Source organism: Strix uralensis, chromosome 8 (assembly GCF_047716275.1).
Source record: "Strix uralensis isolate ZFMK-TIS-50842 chromosome 8, bStrUra1, whole genome shotgun sequence".
In the NCBI taxonomy this organism is placed as follows: domain Eukaryota; kingdom Metazoa; phylum Chordata; class Aves; order Strigiformes; family Strigidae; genus Strix; species Strix uralensis.
The window spans coordinates 10,213,887-10,225,172 of NC_133979.1; the positions used below are offsets into that span (position 1 = coordinate 10,213,887).

The following is an 11,286-nucleotide window of genomic DNA, read 5'->3' on the forward strand; positions in this document are numbered from 1 at the left end:
CCTGATACCCAACCTTTTAGCTCCATTGTTTGTGCTTCAAAAAAGAAGAAAAAAAAAAAAAAAAAGGAGGAGGGAAAGAAGAAAAAGGGGAATTTTTGGTGCTACGGGCTGTCCCAGGGTCCCCGAAGTGTCTCCCTGCCAAAGAGGCTGGCTCTCGTAGCATCTCCCAGAGGGTTTGGTGGTACCCTGGAAGGACTCGTCTGTGGATTGGTGGATGCTGTAGCCATGGTGATGGAGGGAGAGAGCCGAGACAGCGCAGAAATGTCACTGCCTGGCAGAGAGACATTTGGGGCAAATGCTCAGGCGATTAGATCTGTGTCACTGGGTGCTGCCCGGCTCCTCACACTGCTTTTTGCTGCTCTCGAAGCCGTTTAGTGGTGGCTTGGCAGAGGAGGTTATCTTATACATGCTGCTGTCCAGAAACTGCCAGCATTTGAAGGCGGGTGGGATGTTTGGGTTGCTGGGTTTGACCTGGATAAGCTGAAAAGCTTTTCTCCTGGTTGCCGCTGCAGTATGGCTCCAAGATGCATCGGTGCTGTGAGATGTTTCCCCAAAAGCTTTGGTCCTTCAAACTGCAAACCTGCATTAAATGTGATTCTTAACAGGGAAATACTTTAAAGTGTTTGGCTCGGGTTACCTCAATTATTGTCAGAGCTGCCTGGAATATTGATCATTTTTTTGCATAAAAGATGGCAGTAGTTTCTCCTCTCTTTCCCGAGCAGATTTTCCAGAGCAGTTTCCCTGGGGAAGATCTCCAATAGAAGTGGTTGGGGTTTGGCCATTTGTAACAGTCAGGAGGACTCTTGGAAACCAAACAAGCAGCCTCAGTCATGGCAATGAATAGGGCTATGGCCTCAAAACACAGGTCTGGGAGGCTAAGCAGGGCATTGTACGGAGACAGGGATGGGCAGCAGATGTGGGTCCTCATAAGATCTAACTTTTCCTGCTCTGGCTTTATCCCCCCACACCCAAACGAGAAGATGCTGCAGGGGCATCTTGAAGGGCCACCTAGTTTTCTTTGCAACCCACCACCAAGGACACTGGGCTGGGTCTTTGTGGCCAAGCACTCCCCAATCTCTTTGCTTGGACCACAAGTTGGAGAGTGGATGAGCAGAGCTGCAAGGCTGCTTGCTTGTTCCCAGATGGGTGGCTGAAATGTCTGACAAATAGGGCCAGTAATGAAAAGCTGTATCAAACTGCTGCCCTCCAACAGCCTTGCTGTGCTGGAAGTGGGGAGGAGAGCTGGAATCTGACCTTTGAGACCAGCCTGAGACCGCCGGCGATGCAAGGGTGGTGGCATCAGCACTTACAAAACCTTCACCTAGTCTCTTTCTGGGGCTGAGAAGGGATGGTTGGGAGAAGGGGAACTTGATCTCCAACTGCCTTGCAAAATAAATACAACCTGCACCTTGCTGGTTATTCACAACATCCCTATCCCATTAGGTACTGAGACAGCCAAAATGAAGGTCCAGATCCAGCCTTAGAGGAATTTTGTTTCTCAAACTGAGGATGCAACAGTCAGCAGAGATGGGTAACAGGGGGCTGCAGGGGTTTGTTCAGATGGGGAGATGCTCACATTTGGCTGTCCTGGTCTGGTCATTAGCATAGGTGATCTGCCCAGACAGATGGACACGGCTTGGCTATGTTAATGCCTGCAGTGATGCTGGTGATGCTATTGCTGTGGGTCAAAGCTGGACAAACAGTCTTGTCTCTCACCGTGGCATGGCACGTATGCAGCCCTCCATGCCTCAGTTTCCCCTGGTGTGTGCTGAGTGTCCAAGCACTCACAAGCTTTCCCTGTACCACCATCATGCTGGGGACTGTGATGGAGCAGTGCCTGCACTGCTGCCCTGCACGGCTGAGCGTGGGGATGGGGGTGCCCCAAAGGATGGGGCTCATCTGCTGCCCTGCTGGGCCTGGCCGTGCTCCCTGCCAAGCCCAGGGGAGTTTGCCAGGGACCAGGGAGGACTTTGGCTTTTTCTGGGTCTCCCACTGCCACCTAGTGATCCATTTCCCACGCCAGACCTGCAGCTCACTCATATGGTCCCCCTTGGCCCGGGAGCCCACCTATGGCCAGTGCTGGGGTGAGGGCCTGCAGTGGGTCCCTGCACCTCCAAAACAAGCCCAGCCTCAGGCCAGTGTTCACTTGCACCCCTTGGGCAGCTCACTCATGTACTGAGCATTCAGTTCTCAGCCTCTGCAAAAAAGGACTTGAGATGGACTCGTGCTCTCTCTCAGGACTTCTTTTTTTTGCAAGCTGATTTTGTTCTTGCCAACAGCATTTGTGGGGAGTGTTGCTGGTGATTTCTGGTTTGCTTTGTTTGACCCCAGAGTGTTTCAATTGTTTCCCTACCATGAAAACTCCCGAAGGCAGAGGTTAGGGCTTGGTGATCCACAGCATGGGAGGGGTGAAAACAGGCTCCTCAGGCTCAACGGGGAGCAAACCTGCTGAAACAACCCTTGTGGCTTGAGAAAATACTTGCAGGGTTGTACCCCTGGACAGAGCCTTGCCTCTGGGCTGCTGGGACTCATCCTGCACACGCCCCCCCCCCCCCCCCCCCCCGCCGGCCCTCCAAATACGAAGGAAGACAAAGCCACACTTGGGGAGTATCTCCACAAGACTTTATTCTCATTGCAGAGAGGAGGTCAAGGCTGATTGCGTGTTGTTTTCAGCATGGTGAGTGCTTTTTCCAGGTTAGCTGTTGACACATCTCTGTGCTGGCTCCTGAGCAGCCTCAGCTCAAGGAAGTTCAGCGCCAGGGCAGAAAAACCTGCTGGTCTTTGTCTCCATAAAGGCGGGCACAGCACCAGCCCCAGAACGGATTAGGGGGAATAATTTGGAGGGTGGTGTGTGGGGTTGCAGTGTGGCTGCAGGAAGGAGCTTTCCTGCCCTGGCACATCCAGGCTGGAGGCAGGGAAGGGATGTCATGCTCAAGCAGCACTCATGCTTTAGACACCCGTGCAAACCACAGCAGTGTTGTTCACCGCCGTGCCCAAGCAGGGAACTGGCAGTGCTGCAAATACACAGGCAGGTGACAGAAGTCCTGTCAGACAGCATGCAAGGACAGCTTGGTGGTGAGAAGATGAGTAGGACACGGAGGATGCCCATGGAGGTGAAGGCTGAGCCACAGCCATGCTGCAAAACCCCCTCGGCAGTGCAGTTCCCCATGCAAGGATGGGACCTGGACCTGCTGGGTTCAGTGTGTGTGCGAGGGGCTCAGCGTGCCTCCCTGCATGGCAGCAGGGATGGAGGTTAATGTGGGAGAGGTCTGAGGTGGCCAGGGTGGGTCTGCTTGCTGTCCCTCTCTTAAACTTCTGGGTGGAGACTGGTCCTTGGGTAAGCACTTGCCCCACACCATGGTACCCCACAGGGTCAGTGAATCTTCCTCAGTTGCAGGTGGATCCCATTGCTGGACCTGAGGATGAGCTGCGGTAGCAGTCTTGGAGGCTTGGATGGGTCAGGGAAGAGCTTGAAGCGAAGCAGGGTCAGGGCCAGAGCCACCTTCATCTCATTCATGGCAAACTGCTGCCCAATGCAGTTCCTGAGGAGAGGATGACAAATGCTCCTGCTGTAGCCTTCATCCCCAACCGCCCCAGAGCTGGGGTCAGCCCATGCACAAGACTCTTAAAGCAGCATCTCTGGGGTGCTGGGGGACCTCCATCTGCTTCAAGGATGATGCTACAGCTTATCTAGGAATCCCCTCATGCCACACCAAAATGCACCCAGCTCTGCAGTGGGTTATTGCTGTTGTTTGTTAATAAGCATTGAAAAAAATACAAAATTGAGAGAACTGGGGATTTCTTCACTAGAGAGTGCTGTATGGCTCCAGCTCAAACCCCAGACACCTCAGGTTATTTTTGACTCTGTGTGGAGTATCTCCTCTTTCATGTTACTGAGGTCTCAGTACCCTGCATCTGTCTGTCAATACAGCAAGGGAACCACAGAGACTTGGGCCCAGATTGGCTTTGAGGTGCACTGGGTATTTACCCCTAAACGAAGGAGACCATGTTCTCAATGCAGGCAACAGGAAATGTAAATATCTCCATGGATCCACAAGAAAACTGTGTGAAATTCTATAGCAACCACAGAGCTTGGAGTGTGGGAAATGCTCTGGAGCTGATGGAGCAAGGTGGAGACCCTGTCACGGAAAGCCTGCTTGAGCTGACCAAGCCAACTTGACTTATGGGTGTTGAGAGAGGATTAGCTTCAGGAGCTTAGCTCTGAGCTAGGCCTCCCATGCAATGCAGCCTATGGGGAAGGAGAGGGATGAAGGATCTCCCACCTGGATCCAGCGGAGAAAGGCAGGAAAGCATGGGAGTGCCTCTGTGCAGAGTTCTCTGGAGAAAACCTCAGGGGATCATACACCTGTGGGAGCAACAAAGGCCTTTTGGTCAGTGTTGGTTCTGACATGAGCAGCACCAGCTTCTCCCCTAGTCCCCAGCACAGGGCTGGATGCAGCCTCTGCTACTGCAGAGGAGCTGCCGCTGACCTTCATCCCTCTCTGAAGCCAGACAGGTGGATGAGAAGAGGGCACTGATGGCCATGCGGATCTTCCCCTTGGAGATATCCTGATCATCCACTACAGCACCCAAGATGCCTGCAGGCATTTTCTCATCCATGGCAACAGTGATCAAATCAGACTCCCTCCTGTCCAGAGATGCCTGATCCTGCCTCTCCAGAGAGCCACGGCAGAGAAGTAGGTGTGGACCCTCCTTCAGGTTTCCTGGCTATTTCTTTCCTTGAAGCCTCTAAGACATCAGCTTCAAATCACACACTGCTTGGAGGGCTTGGGACTTTCCGTACCACTTTGGGACCTAAGTCTATCCAGGGCAGCTGAAAGCAGTCTGAGTATCTCTGTGTGACCATGTAAAAAGATAGACTATTCAGCACCCTTGCCAGTGCTTTGTCATGTTCAAAGCCTTTGGGGTGTTTGGTAATTTCATTGAACTTTGCATATGGACTGTTGGAATAAGAGGGGAAAAAACCCAAACCATGGTAGAGGGGCACAGGCTGCCTTGTTCAAGGCAAGTGGATATCTGGGTTCAGAGACCATCTTCCCCTTCTTGTTATAAAGTTAAAATACCTCAGGGTCTTCCCACACATCCCGGTTCCTGTGAATAGCAAATATGTTCAGTCCAACCTGGCAGCCTGGAAAAAAAAAGTGAGAAAAAGCTGGTGACATTCCATACTGAAGACCCATGAGAGGTGTTTGTGGGATGCTCTCCCTCCCTGGGCTTTACAGGGGCTGTTGCAGGACATCTGGCAGGGACAATGCCCAGCCTGTCCAGGCAGGTCACCTCCTGAAACCCTCACATGGAAGAAACAATGGCCTCAGAGCTGGGCCCCATTTCTATACCAGGCGATGAACTTTTCATCTTGGTCAGAACCAACACTCTGAAAGTCAGCTTTGAGCTGTATGAACACCCCAGTGCCCTGGAGCATGCCCTTGGACTCTCTCCAGCCACCCTTCTGATGGTGAGCTATGGTGGCCCTGTACAGCCCTTTGGAGAGAGAAAAGAGGCTGGAAGCCCCACCAGCTCCACTCCCCCCCATCATCTCTAGTGAGGATGTCCCACTTGTTATGGACAGCAGTGTGAAGGATGAACAAACTCAACAGACCTGCTGGCAAGCTGCGTCCATCAGAAAATGTGACAGATTTAGAGAGGCATCGGGACACGGCGGGAACTGGTGGGAACAGGCGCAAGCTCTCTTTGATGCACATTGTGGTGTAAGTCATCTTCCCAAGGTCCTCCCTAAAAGCAAACTGGGGGGTCAGGCTGTGTTTGAGTGGCAGCAATGGGGACACCAGCAGTGGGGACTGGGTGGGCTGAACCACTGTGTATCCCATCTCCTATTGGGGTTTCTCCTTCTCCTAGTCTTCCCTTTGCTGCCAGCATGCTACGTGAAAAGCAGAATGCCCCAGTGCAGATGCAGTATAAGGTGGAGGAAGTTTCCTTCTCAGGATGAGTGAAAAAAGTTCAAAGTAAAGGAATAAGAAGTCCTAGCTCACCACTCAATGGTATCTCGGTCTCCCAAGATCCCCTGGATCTCCTCCCTGCACCGTTGCTGGTACTCTGGATATAATGACAGGCAGTACAAGAGCCAGGAGATCCCGCTGGCTGTTGTATCATGGCCCTCAAACATGAACGTGTCCACCTCGGCACGCAGGTCCTCATCAGACAGCCCAACTCCATTTGCATCCTAACAAAGAGGAAAGTACATCATTCTTAAGTCCACGTTAATTGGACTTGTTCCTTTGGGTATAATAATAACCCCAGACACTGATGAAGAAGGGCCAAATTTGGTGTCTCTTGTATCTCCCTGTACATCAGGAAGTAAGCCAGTAGAAAATATATCCAATACATGTGAGAATAGTCAGACCCGCTGACTGCTGACTCTGCAGTCAACAGAGCTACAGAGTTGGGCTTTGGTGGGATGCCAGATCCCAGCCCTTCAGAAGGTCACCCTATTTGATCCCCTACCAAGGGTCCCTCTTATGTTTTCAGTAGTTTGGTTTGGACAACTTCTGTTTCAGATTGAGACAGAAAAGAAAGCAGTGGCTCCAGAAGGACGGAGTGAGCAGAGTGTGTATCTCCTTCCTGAACACCCAATAGCAGCTTCTGTCCAGAGCATCTGAAGATGTCTCTGAAGGTAAAACTACAGAGAATAAGAAACAAAATCTCTTGAGAGGACTACAGCCACGGTGGCCCCCTTGTAACCTTTCCAAAGATGTCATTCTTCTCTGGTTTCTGACAGTTCACTTATTTTAAGCTATTAACATGCTCAATGAAAATGAACAAGGAAGATAAAAGTCTGTCCAACCTATTTATGTTCAGTCACTGCATCTCACACTTTTGTATGTCTTTCCCTTTCAATCCACCTTTCCCTGAGCTAAAACACCTGGAATGGGGAAGCTGTTGCCAGCAGCTCCAGCCAGGGATGGTGAGCTCCCTGCTGATGCACCCTCAGTGCCACGCAGGTATGTTCTTTGTCATTTGATATGGTTATTTCAGACATTCACCTTGGTACAAAGAAGAATGTCCAGAAAATCCAAGTGTCTCTTCTTCTGTATCTTGCCAAGTTCCTTCTCACTGGACAGCAACATCTTTCTTTCTTTTATTACCTTATCTGCATAGAAGAATGAACAGTTAGATGCACCCTGCCCCTCCAAAGACCTCATGTACTTGTCTGCTAGGTCAGCAGCTTGGACTCTGTTTAATGTGTAACCATCTGTCCAGTGCATGCTGCAACCCCCCTCTGACCTGCTCTAGATGAAGTGGGGGAGAGGTTCAGCTAAGAGACAGGGCTGGGGAGAAAGGGGGAGAAATACCTGTGTGGGTATGGGCCAGCTTGCAGGCATTCTGAAACTCATGGCCTTTGCGAGTCAAGTCATAGAAGATATCCTTGAAAGAAAAAGTCTGGACTCTGTTGCTCACAAGGTAGCTCAGGTCATAAACAGCTCTGATATAATAGTCTGAGTTGCTGTAAGGAGACCAAGGTTAAAGCTGGTATTAGCATCGTTAGTGGGGAAACAGGAGCACTTGCTTTCCCGGAATTTGAAAGTTCAAGCGCTGACCTCTGAGTCTGACAGTTGGTATTATAACTGAAGGCGCATTTCATGATGCTGTCTAGTGTCATCAAGCTGACATCTTGAAAGAGCTCCACTGACTTCTTCTCTGTGTTCTTCTTTTCCCATTTATCCTAGTGGTGGAGACAGGGGTAAGGAGGGACAGACTATCACCTACAATCAGGTCATACTTTCCTGATCATCTTCCCAGGTCTACACTGCTAATTATTTTCTTTTCTGCAAACAGAGGCCCTAGTTCACTATACAATCTGTGGATCTAATCAAACTCTTCTGTGCATTCCTTTTTCCAGGTTTACTATTACTGGTCTAGGAAAGGATATTCTATCAGTGGTTGATTTTATTGGCAAGCAGATGAAAGAGAGAATAAGTGGAATGGGCAGACGAATGTGAAAGGAGCAATTTCAGAACTTCATAACTACCCAAAAAGTTCAGTGTAACTCTAGGAACCATCTAAGTCCAGTCTCTTTCCCTCAGTCATTCCCAGACCTGACTATTTTCACTGGTGCACAGCTGAAAGGTAAAAGTAGCAGGGGTGGTGATTCTTACCAGCATCACTTTGACTGAGTCTGACATCAAGTCCACATAAGATTTCAGCACATCATAGTGAAAGGCTGGAGTGAGCAGCTTCCGATGCTGGAACCATTTGGTCCCATTTAAGATCAACAGTCCCTGCCCTGGAGACACAAACAGCAAAGGTGCAACCAGCTCCTCCAGACTCTGATCACAGCTCTGACAGCCTTACTACTGCTTTTGGCCAAACCCAGGCTAATATGCAGCATCTGGGAGGAGGAATAGTTGATAGTGGAGCCTTTTCTCCAGCCTCTCTGAGGCCATTCACAGCAGCACTCTTTGGGTGGAGGAGAAGCATGCCCATGTGTCCTTCACTGCAACCAGCTGTGCACACCTAATCTACCCTGAAGCTAAACCCATGATGGCAGAGGCACAGGACTTGCTCTCTCAGATGGGTTTTTCTACTCTAAATACTTGGGTGTCTTTTGCAGCACATGCTGACAGCTGTTGGCAGGACCCTGGAGGACTACCTCAAAGCTGTGTGCATGCCATGAACTCTTCTGTCCTCGGAGTGTCTCACCCCAGTTATCTATGGCAGCCTTCAGTCCCTGAGCACACTGAAGGGAAGGTTGTTTTGTGAAGGCCAGTGTGTGTGATCCAAGGCAAAGCCACCTGATGTGCTCCATGACTAGGTGGGCACCACTGGTACTAAGGCTCACACACTCAAACAAACCCTCTCATTTGTGAGCTGTGGTTTTAGAATGGAAGAAAGTAAAATAAAGGAAGATGAGAGAGAAGTCGCTGAAATGTGCAATACAGCTGAACAGGATAATGGAAGAGAATGACTTACCAATCCAGGGAGCTAAGAATTTGTAGGGTACATTGGGCTTGCCATCTGTAAAATAAAATAGATACCAGAACGGTATGAATGGCTAATGAATTCAACATTACAAAAAAGAAAATTCAGGATAAATTAACATTAGAGCTCATCCTCTAAATCACAATGTAGAATCAGTCTCATTTCAGTATGTAAAATACTCTACTGCAAATATGATGTCAGTGGACTTGATAAAACCAGAGAAAGGTATAACAAAAAATGTGTGTGGAATATAAATGGCCATGGCAATCTCAATGTTCAGAACAATGGATGAGGGTTACTGGAGATGTCAATGTATGTACCACTCACAGGCATCATGCTCCACAGAAAGCAACAGAGGAGAAGACTTAAGATGTCTTCTGAGAGCTATTGCCATGCCAGCTCACCCTTATTACTGGGTTTACTGGGAAGCACAGATATTGTGGTGGTAGATGTCACAGAAGACATTAAGACCAATGATAATGGAGACAGTGAACTGGAAGGAATGGGCACGTGGTCACTGTTTTGCAGGAGAATACAAACTGAGTCATCAAAGCTGGGGTGGCCTGAGGGTTTGTGAAGGGGAGCAAAAGAGGAATTGCAATAGCTGTGAAGGAAGTTGGCAAAGGAGATGACTCCAAGCAAGTTTTCCATGATTTTCTCCCTAGAGAAATGTCAAGGACACAACTTCCCAAAACCAGATGTGGAGACTTACCCGATCGGCCAAGTATGCTTTTGGCATATTCAGGATGGTGGATTATTAGAGAAGGCAAGACTGGTCCAAACCATCTGGGAAAGGCATAGGGATATTCTTCTCCCCATGACACGATCTGATTTAACATTTTATCGGAAGTTATCTGCAATGACAGTTAAGCAGGAACTGAATCCAGGCAGAAAAAGAGGGATGTGCCAGGGAAAGCAGAGGTTAAACTTGTCCTCTGATGGAAAGCCATGCAATCCTCTCTTGGGAAATGGGGAGAGTGGGCGGACACAGCAGGGCTTTCCATGCTTCGGGTGGAGACATTACTGGGCATAACAAAGGAACTGTGCACAGGTGACAAAGCTGCCTGAGTCCCCTTGTCCCTGCAGCACAAGGCAGCTCCGTGGGGAGTCCCTAGCTGGGGCCTGACTGCAGCCGAGCCGCGTTAGGACAGCCAGGGCTTGGAGCATTTTGGGGCTCAGAGCACCTTGGTGATGCACTCGGGAGCTACAGCTGGCATGGGCAATGCCAGGATGCCCGGTGAACAGGGGGGACCAAGGCTGTTACAGCCCTGTTCGCTAAATTCAGCAGTGCAAGGTGGGTATGCAACATCAAAGTGCAAACATCTGCACTATAGAAGGATAAAAATGCCTGCAATAAAATGCCCTGCTTTTGTGGCCATGTCTTAAGTGGGTGTAGGAGGAGACACTTTTATTGGTAGAAGGTTTAATGCACAAGAGAGACATTTTATGGTTGCTCATATTTAAATAATTTCATGAAAGTCCCAGAAATCACTTAAATCCATGTTTAAGCACATGATCCCAAAAAATGTGGCTCTGGTTTTTACCAAAATGATGCACATCTCATATCCAGGCACTCTTTCTGCCTGCTCTGCAGAAGTGCTGGCACTCCCTGTGCAAAGAGGTCTTCTCCTGTAGGAAGGAACACAAGCAGGGGACATGCACAACCCACCCGGTGCCCTCTCACATCCTGACTGATATCTTCCACATTTGTTGGGACAAACCCACCCTGATTGAGCCCAGCTCTCTCCTTACCAGGTGATTGTGGCCATAGAGCCAGTGTTTTGGGGGACCAGGGAATGCCTCCAGAGCTTTGATGAGTTTCTTCCTCTTCTGGTAGAACTGGACCACCTTCAGCAGCACAAAGATGATACCAAGCACCACAGACAGCTGCAAAACGACAGCAGAAGGTCTGACTATGTTGTCCAGCAGAGATGCCATGCTGGCCCTGCGTCCTGATACTGCCTTCTCCTGACTGCTTCTCTTCTGCTGTTCCTGTGTCTGTGCCTGTGCCTGACAGGGAGCTACGTGCAGGTAAAAATCCTCTCCCTCCTGCTCTGCTGGAGCTGAACCTCGTGAAGTGTTGCTGGCAGCAATTTATAGCCGCAGGAACTTCATGGTAAGAGCTGAGTCAGGTTGACAGGCAGCCCGATTGCCTGTTGCTCCCACTCAACCTTTGATCTGCTTCCAGTAACCTGTGGATAGAGGCAGCTCGTTAACAAACAACCTCTACATATTTGCTACTTGCAGCAAGTGAAAGCTCTCACAGTCACCCATGCCCAGGTGGATGAAGCCATAGGAGGGAAGAGGTAAGAGGTAGCCAGGCTCAGG

General features: G+C 49.7%; 1 protein-coding gene across 1 annotated transcript; it reads right to left on the reverse strand.

The window, feature by feature from the left end:
* Window positions 1-2,605: 2,605 nt before the first annotated feature.
* LOC141946403 (cytochrome P450 4A10-like) lies at window positions 2,606-11,012 on the reverse strand. Its single transcript, XM_074876110.1, has 12 exons — window positions 10,711-11,012; window positions 9,671-9,812; window positions 8,950-8,994; window positions 8,136-8,263; window positions 7,578-7,702; window positions 7,332-7,483; window positions 7,023-7,129; window positions 6,012-6,202; window positions 5,621-5,754; window positions 5,085-5,149; window positions 4,284-4,366; window positions 2,606-3,542 (listed from the first exon to the last, which is right to left on the reverse strand). Exons 1-12 carry the CDS (start codon window positions 10,894-10,896, stop codon window positions 3,374-3,376), a joined length of 1,527 nt encoding a protein of 508 aa, XP_074732211.1. The 5' UTR covers window positions 10,897-11,012; the 3' UTR covers window positions 2,606-3,373.
* Window positions 11,013-11,286: the final 274 nt, after the last annotated feature.

Coding starts and splice junctions, on each gene's coding strand:
- LOC141946403 (XM_074876110.1), bottom strand. CDS start 10,896: ATGGCATCTCTGCTGGACAACATAGTCAGACCTTCTGCTGTCGTTTTG. Junction 5,755..6,011: donor GACCGAGATACCATTGAGTG/GTGAGCTAGGAC, acceptor GTTTGCTTTTAG/GGAGGACCTTGGGAAGATGA. Junction 4,367..5,084: donor ATGTGTGGGAAGACCCTGAG/GTATTTTAACTT, acceptor TTGCTCCCACAG/GTGTATGATCCCCTGAGGTT.